Source organism: Babylonia areolata, chromosome 21 (assembly GCF_041734735.1).
Source record: "Babylonia areolata isolate BAREFJ2019XMU chromosome 21, ASM4173473v1, whole genome shotgun sequence".
Lineage (NCBI taxonomy): Eukaryota > Metazoa > Mollusca > Gastropoda > Neogastropoda > Buccinidae > Babylonia > Babylonia areolata.
Window position 1 is genome coordinate 585,001 of NC_134896.1, and position 17,500 is coordinate 602,500.

The 17,500-nt window shown below is 45.9% G+C and overlaps 1 protein-coding gene across 1 annotated transcript in view; it reads left to right on the plus strand.

Annotated features, from left to right (window-relative positions):
- LOC143295912 (peroxisomal ATPase PEX6-like) overlaps nucleotides 1–17,500 on the plus strand; it is a 46,010-nt gene that overhangs the window by 6,199 nt on the left and 22,311 nt on the right. Inside the window, exons 5-13 of the mRNA XM_076607598.1 lie at nucleotides 426–574; nucleotides 2,364–2,484; nucleotides 4,043–4,115; nucleotides 7,057–7,134; nucleotides 7,744–7,895; nucleotides 8,922–9,023; nucleotides 11,928–12,004; nucleotides 13,837–13,975; nucleotides 15,591–15,711. Of these exons, the coding sequence (XP_076463713.1) occupies nucleotides 426–574; nucleotides 2,364–2,484; nucleotides 4,043–4,115; nucleotides 7,057–7,134; nucleotides 7,744–7,895; nucleotides 8,922–9,023; nucleotides 11,928–12,004; nucleotides 13,837–13,975; nucleotides 15,591–15,711 (1,012 nt within the window). The remainder of the gene's footprint in view (nucleotides 1–425; nucleotides 575–2,363; nucleotides 2,485–4,042; nucleotides 4,116–7,056; nucleotides 7,135–7,743; nucleotides 7,896–8,921; nucleotides 9,024–11,927; nucleotides 12,005–13,836; nucleotides 13,976–15,590; nucleotides 15,712–17,500) is intronic.

Sequence of the window (17,500 nt, forward strand, 5' to 3'; positions counted from 1 at the left end):
ATGATGTGATGATGATTTGTGTCACAATGAAGGTGATGTGATGATGATAAGTGTCATGATGAAGGTGATGACTATGATGTGATGATGATTTGTGTCACGATGAAGGTGATGTGATGATGATAAGTGTCATGATGAAGGTGATGATGTGATGATGATTTGTGTCATGATGAAGGTGATGTGGTGATGTGATGATGATTTGTGTCATGATGAAGGTGATGACAGTGATGTGGTGATGATGGTAAGTGTCATGATGAAGGTGATGACAGTGATGTAGTGATGATGATAAGTGTCATGATGAAGGTGATGACAGTGATGTGGTGATGACAATGATAATGTGGTGGTGACAAAGACATGATAATGAGGTGGACAATGACCTGGTGATGACGATGACGCTGACGATGGCATGGCGATGGCGCTGTGTGCAGCGGGGGTCCACACACAGCCACGTGCCACTAGGGGCAGACAAATACCTGTCCCCTCACAAGGCCACGTACGGGCAGGGAGTGACGTGTGCGGGGCTTGACCATCTTGTGTCGCGCCTGGAGAGACTGGTGCTGCCCCACATCCGATTCAAGTGAGGCCCCTCTGACCCTCCCTCTCCATCCTCCCCCTTCTCTGCCTTCCCCCTCCCTTCCCTCCCCTCTCTCCTCCCCCTTCCCCTCTTCCCCCTCTGTCCCTCCCCTCCCCTCTCTCCTCCCCCTTCCCCTCTTCGCCCTCCCTTCCCTCCCCTCTCTCCTCCCCCTTCCCCTCTTCCCCCTCCATCCCTTCCCTCCCCTCTCTCCTCCCCCTTCCCCTCTTCCCCCTCCCTTCCCTCCCCTCTCTCCTCCCCCTTCCCCTCTTCCCCCTCCCTTCCCTCCCCTCTTTCCTCCCCCTTCCCCTCTTCCCCCTCCATCCCTTCCCTCCCCTCCTCCCCATCCCCTCTTCCCCCTCCTTCCTCCCTCTCTTCCTCTTCCTTCCCCACCTCCACCTCCCTTCCCTCCCCTCTTCCTCTCCTTCCCCTCCTCCCCCTCCCTTCCCCTCCCCTATTTCCTCGTCCTTCCCCCTCCCTCCCTCCCTTTTTTTGCCCTCCCCTCTCTCCTCCCTCCTTCCCCTCTCCCCTCCCTTCCTCCTCCCCTTCCCTTTCCTCCCCTCTCTCCTTCGTCCTTCCCTCCTCCCCCTCCCTTCCCTCCCTCCTCTCGTCTTCCCTCCTCCCCCTCCCTTTCCCTCCCTCTCTCCTCGGGGTCTTCCCCTCCTCCCCCTCCCCTTTCCCTCCCCTCTCTCCTCCTCCTTCCCCTTCTCCCCTCCCTTCCTCCCCCTCTCCTCGTCCTCCTACCCCTCCATCCCCTCCCTTCCCTCCCCCTCTCTCCTCGTCCTTCCCCTCCTCCCCCCTCCCTTCCCTCCCCTCTCTCCTCGTCCTTCCCCTCCTCCCCCTCCCTTCCCTCCCCTCTCTCCTCGTCCTTCCCCTCCTCCCCCTCCCTTCCCTCCCCTCTCTCCTCCTCCTTCCCCTCCTCCCCCTCCCTTCCCTCCCCTCTCTCCTCGTCCTTCCCCTCCTCCCCCTCCCTTCCCTCCCCTCTCTCCTCGTCCTTACCTTTCCTGGGCTGCACTGCTCAGTGTATATCAGTGTCACAGTCAGCTGCATATGCTGGATTGATTTCTTTACCTGGGTTTTAAGACAGGTGTGTTCGGGGGTTTTTTGCCAAAGAACATAGTTCTTTCGTAAAACACACTTAACACTCTGATGGTGTTGATGTTTTGACCTGTTGTGGAGTGTTGACGTGTCATGGAGTGTTGGTGTGTCATGATGTGCTGACATTTGTTGTGGAGTGTTAGTGTGTCATTGAGTGTTGACGTGTCATGGAGTGTTGGTGTGTCATGATGTGCTGACATGTGTTGTGGAGTGTTAATGTGTCATTGAGTGTTGACGTGTTGTGGAGTGTCAATGTGTCATGATGTGCTGACATGTGTTGTGGAGTGTTAGTGTGTCATTGAGTGTTGACGTGTCATGGAGTGTTGGTGTTTCATGATGTGCTGACATGTGTCATGGAGTGTTAATGTGTCATTGAGTGTTGACGTGTTGTGGAGTGTCAATGTGTCATGATGTGCTGACATGTGTTGTGGTGTGTTAGTGTGTCATGGAGTTTTGACATGTGTCATGGAGTGTTAATGTGTCATTGAGTGTTGATGTGTCGTGGAGTGTTGTTGTGTGGGTTGAGTTTGATGTGTGTCATCAAGTGCAGACATGTGTCGTGGACTTTTTGGCATGTGCCATGGAGTGTTGACGTATGCCATGGGGTGTTGACGTATGCCATGGGGTGTTAACATGTGCCATGGAGTGTTGACGTATGCCATGGGGTGTTGACGTATGTCGTGGTGTCGGTGTCCAGCCCTGACGGAGAGCACATGCTGGAGCTGCAGCCGTCCATCCTGCTGACAGGGTCAGAGGGCGTCGGGAAAACCACGCTGGTGGAGACTGTGGCTCGCCGCCTTTACCTGCAGGTGCAACAGGTGAGATGGTGCCACTGTGCTGACTTTTAATTACAGGTGTAACAGGTGAGATGGTGCCACTGTGCTGACTTTTAATTACAGGTGTAACAGGTGAGATGTGCCACTGTGCTGACTTTTAATTACAGGTGTAACAGGTGAGATGGTGCCACTGTGCTGACTTTTAATTACAGGTGTAACAGATGGTGCCACTGTGCTGACTTTTAATTACAGGTGTAACAGGTGAGATGGTGTGACTGTGCTGACTTTTAATTACAGGTGTAACAGGTGAGATGGTGCCACTGTGCTGACTTTTAATTACAGGTGTAACAGGTGAGATGGTGCCATTGTGCTGACTTTTAATTACAGGTGTAACAGATGGTGCCACTGTGCTGACTTTTAATTACAGGTGTAACAGATGGTGCCACTGTGCTGACTTTTAATTACAGGTGTAACAGATGGTGCCACTGTGCTGACTTTTACCTGCAGGTGCAACAGGTGAGATGGTGCCACTGTGCTGACTTTTAATTACAGGTGTAACAGGTGAGTTGGTGCCACTGTGCTGACTTTTACTTACAGGTGTAACAGGTGAGATGGTGCCACTGTGCTGACTTTTACTTACAGGTGTAACAGGTGAGATGGTGCCACTGTGCTGACTTTTAATTACAGGTGTAACAGGTGAGTTGGTGCCACTGTGCTGACTTTTAATTACAGGTGTAACAGGTGAGATGGTGCCACTGTGCTGACTTTTAATTACAGGTGTAACAGGTGAGATGGTGCCACTGTGCTGACTTTTAATTACAGGTGTAACAGGTGAGATGGTGCCACTGTGCTGACTTTTAATTACAGGTGTAACAGGTGAGTTGGTGCCACTGTGCTGACTTTTACTTACAGGTGTAACAGGTGAGATGGTGCCACTGTGCTGACTTTTAATTACAGGTTTAACAGGTGAGATGGTGCCATTGTGCTGACTTTTAATTACAGGTGTAACAGGTGAGATGGTGTGACTGTGCTGACTTTTAATTACAGGTTTAACAGGTGAGATGGTGCCATTGTGCTGACTTTTAATTACAGGTGTAACAGGTGAGATGGTGCCATTGTGCTGACTTTTAATTACAGGTGTAACAGGTGAGATGGTGCCATTGTGCTGACTTTTACTTACAGGTGTAACAGGTGAGATGGTGCCATTGTGCTGACTTTTAATTACAGGTGTAACAGGTGAGTTGGTGCCATTGTGCTGACTTTTAATTACAGGTGTAACAGGTGAGATGGTGCCACTGTGCTGACTTTTAATTACAGGTGTAACAGGTGAGATGGTGCCACTGTGCTGACTTTTAATTACAGGTTTAACAGGTGAGATGTGCCACTGTGCTGACTTTTACTTACAGGTGTAACAGGTGAGATGTGCCACTGTGCTGACTTTTACTTACAGGTGTAACAGATGAGTGTTATCGGAATCTGTTCTGTTGGCTTTGAAAGACACATTGGTGTTTGTGTGTGTGTGTGTGTGTGTGTGTGTGTGTGTGTGTGTGTGTGGGTGGTGTGTACATACAGTATACCTGTGATATATATGGTGATACAGGTGAACTGCCATGACCTGTGTGGGGACTCGGCAGGCTCTGTGGAAGCCAGACTGAAGAACACCTTCCTGGCAGGTCAGTTGGTCACCACCACCTCCACCATCACCATTGCTATCACCATAATCACTATCACCATCATCACCTCAGCCACCATCACCATCACCATGTCCACCATCACCATCCCTACAACTACCACCACCATCACCACCACCACCACCACAGCCACCACCACCATCACCATCACCACCACCATCACCATCACCACCACCACCATCACTATCACCACCACCATCACCACCACCACCACTACCACAGCCACCACCACCACCATCACCATCACCACCACCACCATCACCACCATCACCACCACCATCACTATCACCACCACCATCACCACCACCATCACCACCACCACCACTACCACAGCCACCATCATCACCATCACAACTACCACCATCACCACCACCACTGCCACTATCACCACAGCCACCATCACCGTCATCACCATGATCACCACAGCCACCATCACCGTCACCACAGCCACCGTCACCACCACCATCACCGTCACCACCATCACCACCACCACCACCACCACCACCACAGCCACCATCACAACAGCCACTGGACTTGGGGACACTGGACACAACTGTTAAAGAACTGATGCACTCTAAATGTCATGTGTAAAGAGAGGTGTATTTTGAGTGTTTTCTTTCCACATTCTGTTGGGAAAATGGCAGCTCCTTGTCGATTTTTCTTCATAGAAAAAGAAAATAGCTGTAATTTTGCACAGCATGTATAATTTTTTATATGTTGTCCTAACACCCAAACAAAAAACTTTGGCTGTGAAAACCTTAGTATAGCAAGTTTCAGAAATACTCCTGTATCAGCCTCATTCAACCTTGAAATGGATGTTGTCATTCAAAGGGAAGGGGGTGGACCAGTCCTTTAATGGCAGTTTTGTGCCGTGTTTTTCAAGGGGTGAAGATATGTTTCATGGAAGTTTTGTGCCGTGTTTTTCAAGGAGTGAAGATATGTTTCATGGAGGTTTTGTGCCGTGATTTTCAAGGAGTGAAGATATGTTTCATGGAGGTTTTGTGCCGTGTTTTTCAAGGAGTGAAGTTATGTTTCATGGAGGTTTTGTGCTGTGATTTTCAAGGAGTGAAGATATGTTTCATGGAGGTTTTGTGCTGTGTTTTTCAAGGAGTGAAGATATGTTTCATGGAGGTTTTGTGCTGTGTTTTTCAAGGAGTGAAGACATATTTCATGGAGGTTTTGTGCCATGTTTTTCAAGGAGTGAAGATATGTTTCATTGAAGTTTTGTGCCGTGTTTTTCAAGGAGTGAAGATATGTTTCATGGAGGTTTTGTGCCGTGATTTTCAAGGAGTGAAGATATGTTTCATTGAAGTTTTGTGCCGTGTTTTTCAAGGAGTGAAGATATGTTTCATGGAAGTTTTGTGCCGTGTTTTTCAAGGAGTGAAGATATGTTTCATGGAGGTTTTGTGCCATGTTTTTCAAGGAGTGAAGATATGTTTCATGGAAGTTTTGTGCCGTGTTTTTCAAGGAGTGAAGATTTGTTTCATGGAGGTTTTGTGCCATGTTTTTCAAGGAGTGAAGATATGTTTCATGGAGGTTTTGTGCCATGTTTTTCAAGGAGTGAAGATATGTTTCATGGAGGTTTTGTGCCATGTTTTTCTGGGTGTGAAGATATGCTTTATGGCAGTATTGTGCCGTGTGGCAGTATTGTGCTGTGTTTTTCTGGGTGTGAAGATATTTATGGCGGTATTGTGCCATGATTTTCTGGGTGTGAAGATAGGCTTTATGGCAGTATTGTGCCGTGTTTTTCTGGGTGTGAAGATAGGCTTTATGGCAGTATTGTGCCGTGTTTTTCTGGGTGTGAAGATATGCTTCATGGCAGTATTGTGCCGTGTTTTTCTGGGTGTGAAGATATGCTTCATGGCAGTATTGTGCCGTGTTTTTCTGGGTGTGAAGATAGGCTTTATGGCAGTATTGTGCCGTGTTTTTCTGGGTGTGAAGATAGGCTTTATGGCAGTATTGTGCCGTGTTTTTCTGGGTGTGAAGATAGGCTTTATGGCAGTATTGTGCCGTGTTTTTCTGGGTGTGAAGATAGGCTTTATGGCGGTATTGTGCTGTGTTTTTCTGGGTGTGAAGCTATGCTTTATGGCAGTATTGTGCTGTGTTTTTCTGGGTGTGAAGATAGGCTTTATGGCAGTATTGTGCCGTGTTTTTCTGGGTGTGAAGATAGGCTTTATGGCAGTATTGTGCCGTGTTTTTCTGGGTGTGAAGATAGGTTTTATGGCAGTATTGTGCCGTGTTTTTCTGGGTGTGAAGCTATGCTTTATGGCAGTATTGTGCTGTGTTTTTCTGGGTGTGAAGATAGGCTTTATGGCAGTATTGTGCCGTGTTTTTCTGGGTGTGAAGATAGGCTTTATGGCAGCATTGTGCCATGTTTTTCTGGGTGTGAAGATAGGCTTTATGGCAGTATTGTGCCGTGTTTTTCTGGGTGTGAAGATAGGCTTTATGGCAGTATTGTGCCGTGTTTTTCTGGGTGTGAAGCTATGCTTCATGGCAGTATTGTGCCGTGTTTTTCTGGGTGTGAAGATAGGCTTTATGGCAGTATTGTGCCGTGTTTTTCTGGGTGTGAAGATAGGCTTCATGGCAGTATTGTGCCATGTTTTTCTGGGTGTGAAGATAGGCTTTATGGCAGTATTGTGCCGTGTTTTTCTGGGTGTAAAGATAGGTTTTATGGCAGTATTGTGCCGTGTTTTTCTGGGTGTGAAGATATACCTCATGGTGGATTTGTTCCAAGTTTTTTTCTTGGGTGGTGTGCTGAATGCTGTGTGTTCATGGGTGTAGGTAACCAACAACACAATGTGTGTGTGTGTGTGTGTGACGTGTGTGTGTGTGTGTGTGTGTGTTGTGTATTTATGATATATGTATGTGTGTGTGTGTGTGTTGTGTATTTATGATATATGTATGTGTGTATGTGTGTGTGCAGCGGCAGTGTACTCCCCATGCATTCTGCTGCTGAAGAACATTGAGGTGATTGGCAAGGAGAAGGACGGCACTACTGAAGGTACCAGGGTGTGTGTGTGTATGTGTGTGTGTGTGTGTTGTGTGTGTGTGTGTGTGTTTCTGTCTGTCTGTCTGTCTGTCTGAGAGTGTATGTGTCTGTGTGTTGCTGTGTGTGTGTGTGTGTGTGTGTGTGCATATGGCTCTGTGTGTTTGTGTCTCTGTGTGTGTGTGTCTGTTTCTGTGTCTCTGTGTGTGTTTCTGTGTGTAGCTGTGTATGTCACTCTGTGTGTGAGTGAATAGAAAACGATTTCACATATTGTCAAGAAGCATTCCTCCAGGCAAGAAAAATGCACTGATGAGTAATAGCCATGGGTATTGAAGAGATATAAAGTGATGTTTGCAAAATTATGGCAGTCAAAGAAACATTAAACATATGTGATATTTCATGACATTTTCTGTCATAAGGCAGGTACATGTGAAGGCAGTTTTCACCTGAACACTTGATGTTGCTCAGTAATGCATTGATACAATCGTTCTCTCTGACATAAACATATCACAGTATAGTGAAATCATATAATCGTGTTGAAGGCAGATGAGTGTTCCACATGCACCCTGTAAAAGCCGACTCAGGATATCACTGTGGCTGACCTGACCTTGACCTTTTTGACAGATCCGCGGGTCATCAGCAGTTTCCACAGGAACATCACCGAGCTGACCTCCCAGCAGAAGAGCTACCCAGTGGTCGTCATAGCTACAACGCACTCCCCGCACAGTCTGTCGGATGACATGCACCAGTGCTTCCTGCATGAACTCCACATGGAGGTCAGTGCCGCCATTGCAACGGGGCTGTGCTGCCATGGTGACGGGTGGTGTGGGTCAGAGGTTTTCTCAGTGTGTGTGTGTGTGTGTGTGTCTCATGTTCAACAGTACAGCACAATACAGCACAACATGGCACAACACAACACAACACAACATTGGACTAGACAAGACGAGACAAGACATTGGTGCCATGGTGTCGGATGGTGTTGGCTTGATTATTATTATTATTATTATTATTATATTATTATTATTAATATTATGATTATGATTATTAGTATTATTATTATTAATGTGTTTTCAAGTAGTCTCAACATGATAATGGCACTCCACTCCATATCTGTAATGTGTGGATCCACATAATACATTTCTGCCACACGTTTGTGTGTACATGTGCATTGTGTGTGTCTGTGCATATGTGCATGTGTGTGTTTGTGTGGTGTGTGTGTGTGTTTCTGTGTACTTTGAGAGTCTGACTTGCGTGTTATCGTAAAGAGCTTTGAGAGGTTTGAAGGTGCTGTGTGAATGTACTTTTACAATTGTTATTATAATTATTGTTGTTAGTATTACTATTATTATGATGATGATGATCATTATTATTGGGTGGTGTTTTTTTTTTATTATTGCTTATATTGTTATTTATCATTATTGTTATCATGTCAAAAGAGGGCGCTAGTCAGGGATGCAAAAGGGAAGTAACCTACTCCGGGAGGTTATTGGCCGTACCTACTTTCGTTTTCTCCACATAGGCGGATAGTAGTTTGCACAGGACAGGAATGTCAGACCCCTGCCGGAGTCTGCACTAGTGGGTCACGGTAAGTATGTTACTTAAACGTAATTTTAGGAAGAAAATTTCCTTTTATCATTATTGTTATTAGAATGATGCTGATGATGATGATGATCATTATGATGATGATGATGCTGATGATGATGATGACGATGCTGATGATGATGATGATGACGATGATGATGATGCTGATGATGATGCTGATGATGATGATGATGACCATGATTGACTGACTGCTGCCCCAGGCCCCCACTGAGCAGGAGAGAGGGGAGATCCTGCAGGGATTGCTGGAGAGTGAGAACGTGTCGGCTGACGTCTCTGTCGGTCACATCGCCCAGAGAACTGCCGTGAGTCAGTGGGTGTGGTTTGGGGAGGGGGGTGGGGGCTGTGTTGTTGTGTGCAGTGATGTGCTCTGCTGTACTATGTTATGCTGTACTGTGTTATGCTGTACTGTGTTATGCTATGGTTTTTTGTTGTTGTTGTTGTTTTTGTTTTGTTTTCCTTGCAGTCAAGGTTTATATTTCTCAAGAAAAACACATGTAATCCAGTTCCACATAGTCATCAAAAAATGTACACAACCACCCCCACCCCCACGCCTCCTTCCCCCCACCCCCACACCTCCACCCCACAAAATATGAAGGGCCCAGACTGATCACGAATCGAGTGCGATCGTGCCTTAATTTTAGCCCGATCTCCCAATCGGGCTACATAATTGTGCGACCTGTTTGAAGACATAATTGGACACAAAACAGAAACACCAAAGAATCGATAGACAGATAGAAAATGCGAAAAACTTAGCCGTATGAAGTGCACAGGAACAGGTGTCGAGATGGCTGCCGGAAAAAGAGGGCGATAACCAGGGGGACAAAGGGGACGTTACCTACTTCCGGGAGGTTATCGGCCGTAGTTCTCTCATTTTCTCCGCATAGGCGGATAGTAGTTTGCACAGGACAGGAATGTCAGACCCCTGCCGGAGTCTGCACTAGTTGGGTCACGGTAAGTATGTTATTTAAACGTAATTTTAGATAGAAAATTTCCTTTTTCGAAAACCAGTGAAGCATTACACAGTAGAGTATACTTCAGAGAGTGTACATAGATACTGATAGGATGTCTTCACATATGCTTTATCATGTTGTGTCATGTTAATTTGGGCTAGAATTTGATTATAGTGGAGAGTGTCTTGCACAAGTACATCCCCACTCTCTCGGCCAACAGGGTTTTAGGACAGTCGGCGTTGGGATGGTTCCCAAAGGCCAACTAGTCCACAAGGCTGCAGCACTAAGAGCCAGTGCAATTTTGCTTCCTAGTTTGAGAGTCATAGTCCACAAAAGACTAAGCTGTAAATGGTTTCCCATTGACTGGAGAAACCATTGATAATACAGCTCTCACTTTGCTGTTGGCCCAAATGTAGCAAGTAATATATATATATATATATATATATATATATATATATATGTGTGTGTGTGTGTGTGTGTGTGTGTGTGTGTGTGTTATGGTACGTTATATCAAATGTTATGCTGTGCTGTGCTGTACTGAATTGTACTGTTATGCTGTGCTGTGTTTTACTGAACTGTGTTATTCTGTGCTGTGTTGTGCTGTACTATGTTATGCTGTGCTGTGTTGTGCTGTACTGTCTTGTGTTGTACTGTGTTGTGCTGTACTGTGTTGTGATGTACTATGTTGTGCTATGTTATGCTGTACTATGTTATGTTGTACTATGTTATGCTGTACTATTTTGTGATGTGTTGTGCTGTACTATGTTGTGCTGTACTGTGTTGTGCTATGTTATGTTGTACTGTGTTATGTTGTACTGTGTTATGTTGTACTTTGTTATGCTGTACTATGTTATGCTGCACTGTGTTATGTTGTACTGTGTTATGTTGTACTATATTATGTTGTACTGTGTTGTGTTGTAGTATGTTATGCTGTACTATGTTATGCTGTACTATGTTATGCTGTACTGTGTTGCGCTGTACTGTGTTATGTTGTACTATGTTATGTTGTGCTGTACTATGTCATGCTGTGCTGTACTATGTTGTGCTATGCTGTGCTGTACTATGTTGTGCTTGCTGTACTATGTTATGCTGCACTATGTTATGCTGTGCTGTACTATGTTATGCTGCACTATGTTATGCTGTGCTGTACTATGTTATGTTGTGCTGTACTATGTTATGCTGTGCTGTACTATGTTATGCTTGCTGTACTATGTTATGCTGCACTGTTATGCTGTGCTGTACTATGTTGTGCTGTACTGTGTTGTGCTGTGCTGTACTATATTATGCTGTGCTGTGCTGTACTATGCTGTGCTGTACTATGTTGTGCTGTGCTGTACTATATTATGCTGTGCTGTGCTGTACTATGCTGTGCTGTACTATGTTGTGCTGTGCTGTACTATGTTGTGCTGTGCTATACTGTACTAAGTTATGCTGTACTGTACTGTGTTGTGCTGTACTATGTTGTGCTGTGCTGTGCTATGTTGTGCTGTACTGTGTTGTGCTGTGTTTTGCTGTACTGTGTTGTGCTGTACTATGTTGTGCTGTACTGTGTTTTGCTGTACTGTGTTGTGTTGTACTGTGTTGTGCTGTGTTTTGCTGTACTGTGTTGTGCTGTACTGTGTTGTGCTGTGTTTTGCTGTACTGTGTTGGCTGTACTGTGTTGTGTTGTGCTGTCCTGTGTTGTACTGTGTTATGCTGCACTATGCTATGCTGTACTGTACTGTGTTGTACTGTGCTGTGTTGTGTTGTACTATGTTATGCTGTACTGTGTTGTGCTGTGCTGTACTATGTTATGCTGTACTGTGTTGTGCTGTACTGTGTTGTGCTGTGCTGTACTGTGTTGTGCTGTGCTGTACTGTGTTGTGCTGTGCTGTGTTGTGCTGTGCTTTACTGTATCTTGTTGTGCTGTACTATTTTATGCTGTACTATGTTATGCTGTACTGTGTTATGCTGTACTATGTTATGCTGTACTATGTTATGCTGTACTGTGTTGTGCTGAACTGTGTTGTGCTGTGCTTTGCTGTACCTTGTTGTGCTGTGCTGTTGTGTGCTATTGTTTGCTGTGTTGTGTTGTGTTATGTTGTACTGTTTGTGTCATTTTTGTGCTGGGCTGGGCTGTGCTGTGATGAGCTGTGATGCAATGTGTTATATCTGTGCTTGTGCTGTTGTGTACTGCATTGTATTTCACTGTGCATAATTGTGTGTTACTGAACCCATGATGTGTGTGTGTGTGTGTGTGTGTGTGTGTGTGTGCAGGGGTTTGTTCTTGGAGACCTGATAGTGCTAATGCAGAGAGCGAAAAGAGAGGCGTATTCCAAGACTCTGAGCCTGTGGTAGGTGATCCTCTGTGTGTGTGTGTGTGTGTGTGTGTGTGTGTGTGTGTGTGTTTGTGTGTGTGTGTGTGTGTGTGCATGTGTACATGTTTGTGTGTGTCTGTGTATGTGTGTGTGTGTTTGTGTGTGTGTGTGTGTGTTTGCATGTGTACATGTTTGTGTGTGTGTGTGTGTATAGTCTGCGTATTTGTGTGTGTACCACCTCATTGAGCTGTGACATCAGTGTGGTTATTGGTGATGATATCGTTGATGTTGATGATGTTACCATGATAATGGTGATGATATTTAAATTGTACAAACACAGTGAGACTGACAGTGAAGTTCACTGCGGGATATTGATAGTAAACAAATGACGGTTGTGAGGTCAGCAGTGATGATGATGGTGAGTGATGTGACTGTGATGATGTCATTAACAGTGTGTGATGTGACTGTGATGATGTCATTAACAGTGTGTGATGTGACTGTGATGATGTCATTAACAGTGTGTGATGTGACTGTGATGATGTCATTAACAGTGTGTGATGTGACTGTGATGATGTCATTAACAGTGTGTGATGTGACTGTGATGATGTCATTAACACTGTGTGATGTGACTGTGATGATGTCATTAACAGTGTGTGATGTGACTGTGATGATGTCATTAACAGTGTGTGATGTGACTGTGATGATGTCATTAACAGTGTGTGATGTGACTGTGATGATGTCATTAACAGTGTGTGATGTGACTGTGATGATGTCATTAACAGTGTGTGATGTGACTGTGATGATGTCATTAACAGTGTGTGATGTGACAGCAGTGACGATAGTGGTGTGTGATGTGACAGTAATGACGACAACAGTGTGTTTTGTGACAGCAATGATGATAACAATGATGACAATAACAATGTGTGATGTGACAGTAATGACAATAACAATGTGTGATTTGGCAGCAATGATGATAACAGTCTGTGATGTGACAATGATGACAATAATGACAGTGATGACGATAACAGTGTGTAATATGACAGTGATGACGATAATGGCAGTGATGTTGATAACAGTGCATGATGTGACAATGATGACGATAATGACAGAGATGACGATAACAGTGTGTGATGTGATAGTAATGACGATAACAGTGTGTGATGTGACAGCAATGATGATAACAGCGATGATGATAACAGTCTGTGATGTGACAACGATGACAATAATGACAGTGATGACAATAACAGTTTGTGATGCGACAGCAATGACGATGATGACAATGATGACGATAACAGTGTGTGATGTGACAGTGATGACGATAACAGTCTGTGATGTGACAACGATGACAATAATGACAGTGATGACGATAACAGTGTGTGATGTGACAGCAGTGATGATGATGACAGTGATGACGATAACAGTGTGTGATGTGACAGTGATAACGATAATGACAGTGATGACGATAACAGTGTGTGATGTCACAGTGATGACGATGATGACAGTGATGACGATAACAGTGTGTGATGTGACAATGATGACGATGATGACAGTGATGACGATAACAGTGTGTGATGTGACAGTGATGACGATGATGACAGTGATGACGATAACAGTGTGTGATGTGACAATGATGACGATGATGACAGTGATGACGATAACAGTGTGTGATGTGACAGTGATGACGATGATGACAGTGATGACGATAACAGTGTGTGATGTGACAATGATGATGATAATGACAGTGATGACGATAACAGTGTGTGATGTGACAGTGATGACGATGATGACAGTGATGACGATAACAGTGTGTGATGTGACAATGATGACGATGATGACAGTGATGACGATAACAGTGTGTGATGTGACAGTGACGGTGAGGGGCAGGGGATGAGTGTGGAGGACGAGGAGGACGCGGCACTGGCGGGGGTGGTGCTGGAGCAGACTGACTTTGATCAGGCCCTGGACGTCATGCAGTCTGCACACTCTGACGCTATCGGGGCGCCGCAGGTATGGGGCTTGTGTACACACACACACACACACACCTGGACGTCATGCAGTCTGCACACTCTGACGCTATCGGGGCGCCGCAGGTATGGGGCTTGTGTACACACACACACACACACCTGGACGTCATGCAGTCTGCACACTCTGACGCTATCGGGGCGCCGCAGGTATGGGGCTTGTGTATACACACACACACACACACCTGGACGTCATGCAGTCTGCACACTCTGATGCTATCGGGGCGCCGCAGGTATGGGGCTTGTGTATACACACACACACACGCACACCTGGACGTCATGCAGTCTGCACACTCTGACGCTATCGGGGCGCCTGCAGGTATGGGGCTTGTGTACACACACACACACACACCTGGACGTCATGCAGTCTGCACACTCTGACGCTATCGGGGCGCCGCAGGTATGGGGCTTGTGTACACACACACACACACACACACCTGGACGTCATGCAGTCTGCACACTCTGACACTATCGGGGCGCCGCAGGTATGGGGCTTGTGTACACACACACACACACACACACCTGGACGTCATGCAGTCTGCACACTCTGACGCTATCGGGGCGCCGCAGGTATGGGGCTTGTGTACACACACACACACACACATACCTGGATGTGTCTGACTGCAATGAGTGATATGTGTGTGTATTTGTGTTTGTATGTGAGTGGTGTGAGTGTGTGTGTGTGTGTGTGTTAGTGATAAGTGTGTGTGTGATCTGGAGACTGTGTGGACCTGGCATATTGTGTACACAGCAGATCCCCAATATGAGGGTGGGGGGGTATGGGGGGTGGTGATTATAAAAAAACAAAACGAAGATGTATGTACAGAATGTTGATTAAAAAGAAACTTGCTGTGCACAGATCCCCGATTTGAGGTGTGTGTGGAGGGGAGGGGAGGGGTGGGGTGGGGGGTGGGGCATGGGGGTGTGTGGGGGAGGGGGGGCTGGAGGTATGGGAATGGTGATTATTAAAACAAAACAGATGTACATAATGTTGATTTAAAAAAAAAAAAAAAGGAAATGTGCTGTGCACAGATTCTCAGTATGACGTAGGGGTATGCGAGTTAGGGGTGGGGGGGGGTTCGGGGTGTTATAAAGGCAACAAGATGTATACATGTACAGAATGTTGGTTAAAAAGAAACGTGCTGTGCACAGATCCTCAGTATGACGTAGGGGTATGGGAGGGTGGGGTGGGGGGGGGTTATAAAGGCAACAAGATGTATACATGTACAGAGTGTTGGTTAAAAAGAAACGTGCTGTGCACAGATCCTCAGTATGACGTAGGGGTATGGGAGGGTGGGGTGGGGGGGGTTATAAAGGTAACAAGATGTATACATGTACAGAATGTTGGTTAAAAAGAAATGTGCTGTGCACAGATCCTCAGTATGACGTAGGGGTATGGGAGGGTGGGGTGGGGGGGGTTATAAAGGTAACAAGATGTATACATGTACAGAATGTTGGTTAAAAAGAAACGTGCTGTGCACAGATCCTCAGTATGACGTAGGGGTATGGGAGTTGGGGGAGGGTGGGGGGGGGGGGTTATAAAGGCAACAAGATGTATACATGTACAGAATGTTGGTTAAAAAGAAACGTGCTGTGCACAGATCCCCAACGTGCGGTGGGAGGACGTGGGGGGTCTGGTGTCGGTGAAGGAGGACATCCTGGACACCATACAGCTTCCCCTGCAGCATCCAGAGCTGCTGGCTGCTGGGCTGCGACGCTCCGGTCAGTCCCTGACCCCTCCCCTCCACTCCATCACACATCATACATCGCATACACACACGCATCTTTTAGGAGAAACACTGGCACCCAGACCATCACTCACGGTCTGCTAGAGATAAGATGTCACACTCCTCCACATTCTGAACAGTCTACTGATAGCCTCAACTCAGGAAAAATTTCCCTTCTCACTCTTCTTGACATGTCAGCCGCCTTTGACACAATAGACCATTCAATCCTTCTTTCCCGTCTTCATTTGACATTTGGTATCAACGGCACCGTCTAAACTGGTTCAAATCTTAACTCACTGATCGATTCCAGTCGGTCATTGTTGATCATTTCCAATCTGAACCCTTTAATATCGAACATGGAGTCCCACAGGGATCTGTTTTAGGCCCAGTGCTCTTCACACTGTACACTGCTCCTCTCGCTGAAATTATCAACCGCCATAATATCAGTCATCATTCTTATGCTGATGACACTCAACTCCAGAAGAATGATACCCCCGAAAAATTGTTGTCGCTCTTGCAAGAAACGTCCAACTGCTTCCTGGACATTCAAAACTGGATGACTCAAAATAAGTTACAATTGAACGCGGACAAAACTGAAGTAATGATCATAGGAACTAAACAAAAACTGTCTTCCATCACAATTGACACAATCAAACTTGGCAGTACATCCATCCCTTTTTCCACGTCAGTCAGGAACCTCGGTGTTGTCCTTGACAATACACTGTCCATGCAAAAATTTATCAGTCAGACATGTCAGTCCTGCTACTGTCAACTGCGGCGCATCAGTGCCGTCTGGAAATATCTGTCCACTGACGCAACATCTAGACTTGTCGTTTCTCTCATTCTCTCTCGCCTTGACTACTGTAACTCTCTATTGTCTGGTTTGCCTGCTTCATCCATTCAGTCCCTTTAGTGCATACAAAACTCTGCTGCCCGACTCGTCCTCAGAAAGAAAAGATCTGAGCACATCACTCCTCTTTTGCAACATCTCCACTGGCTCCCTGTCTCACACCGAATAAAGTACAAGATCAGCACTCTATGTTATAGATGCATTCACAAAACTGCCCCTTCCTATCTCTGCGGCTGCCTTCACCTCTACACTCCATCTCGCTCACTACGATCGGCCTCGGATCCACTCTGTTTACGCATACCCAGATTCAAACACTCGACTGTTGGCCGCCGTTCTTTCTCTGTCTCTGGACCCTGCGATTGGAATGAACTTCCTTTTTCACTTCGTCAAGTCTCCACACTCAGCTCTTTCAAGTCTGGCCTTAAAACCCACCTCTTCCCAAAATAGCCTCCCTTGCCTGCCCTTCCTTGTCTTTAGTTTCTACAGTATTAGAGTTATGCATGCATGTGAATGACTGGTGCGAAAGCGCTTTGATTTATCTGTGCACAAGATTCAGCGCTATATAAATACCATTATTATTATTATTAGAAGTTGGTTGTTTTTGTTGTCCACCCAGACCATCACTCACAGTCTGCTAGAGATCAGATGTCACAAGTTGGTTGTTTTTGTTGTCCACCCAGACCATCACTCACAGTCTGCTAGAGATCAGATGTCACAGTTGGTTGTTGTTGTTGTCCACCCAGACCATCACTCACAGTCTGCTAGAGATCAGATGTCACAAGTTGGTTGTTGTTGTTGTTGTCCACCCAGACCATCACTCACAGTCTGCCAGAGATCAGATGTCACAAGTTGGTTGTTGTTGTTGTTGTCCACCCAGACCATCACTCACAGTCTGCTAGAGATCAGATGTCACAAGTTGGTTGTTGTTGTTGTT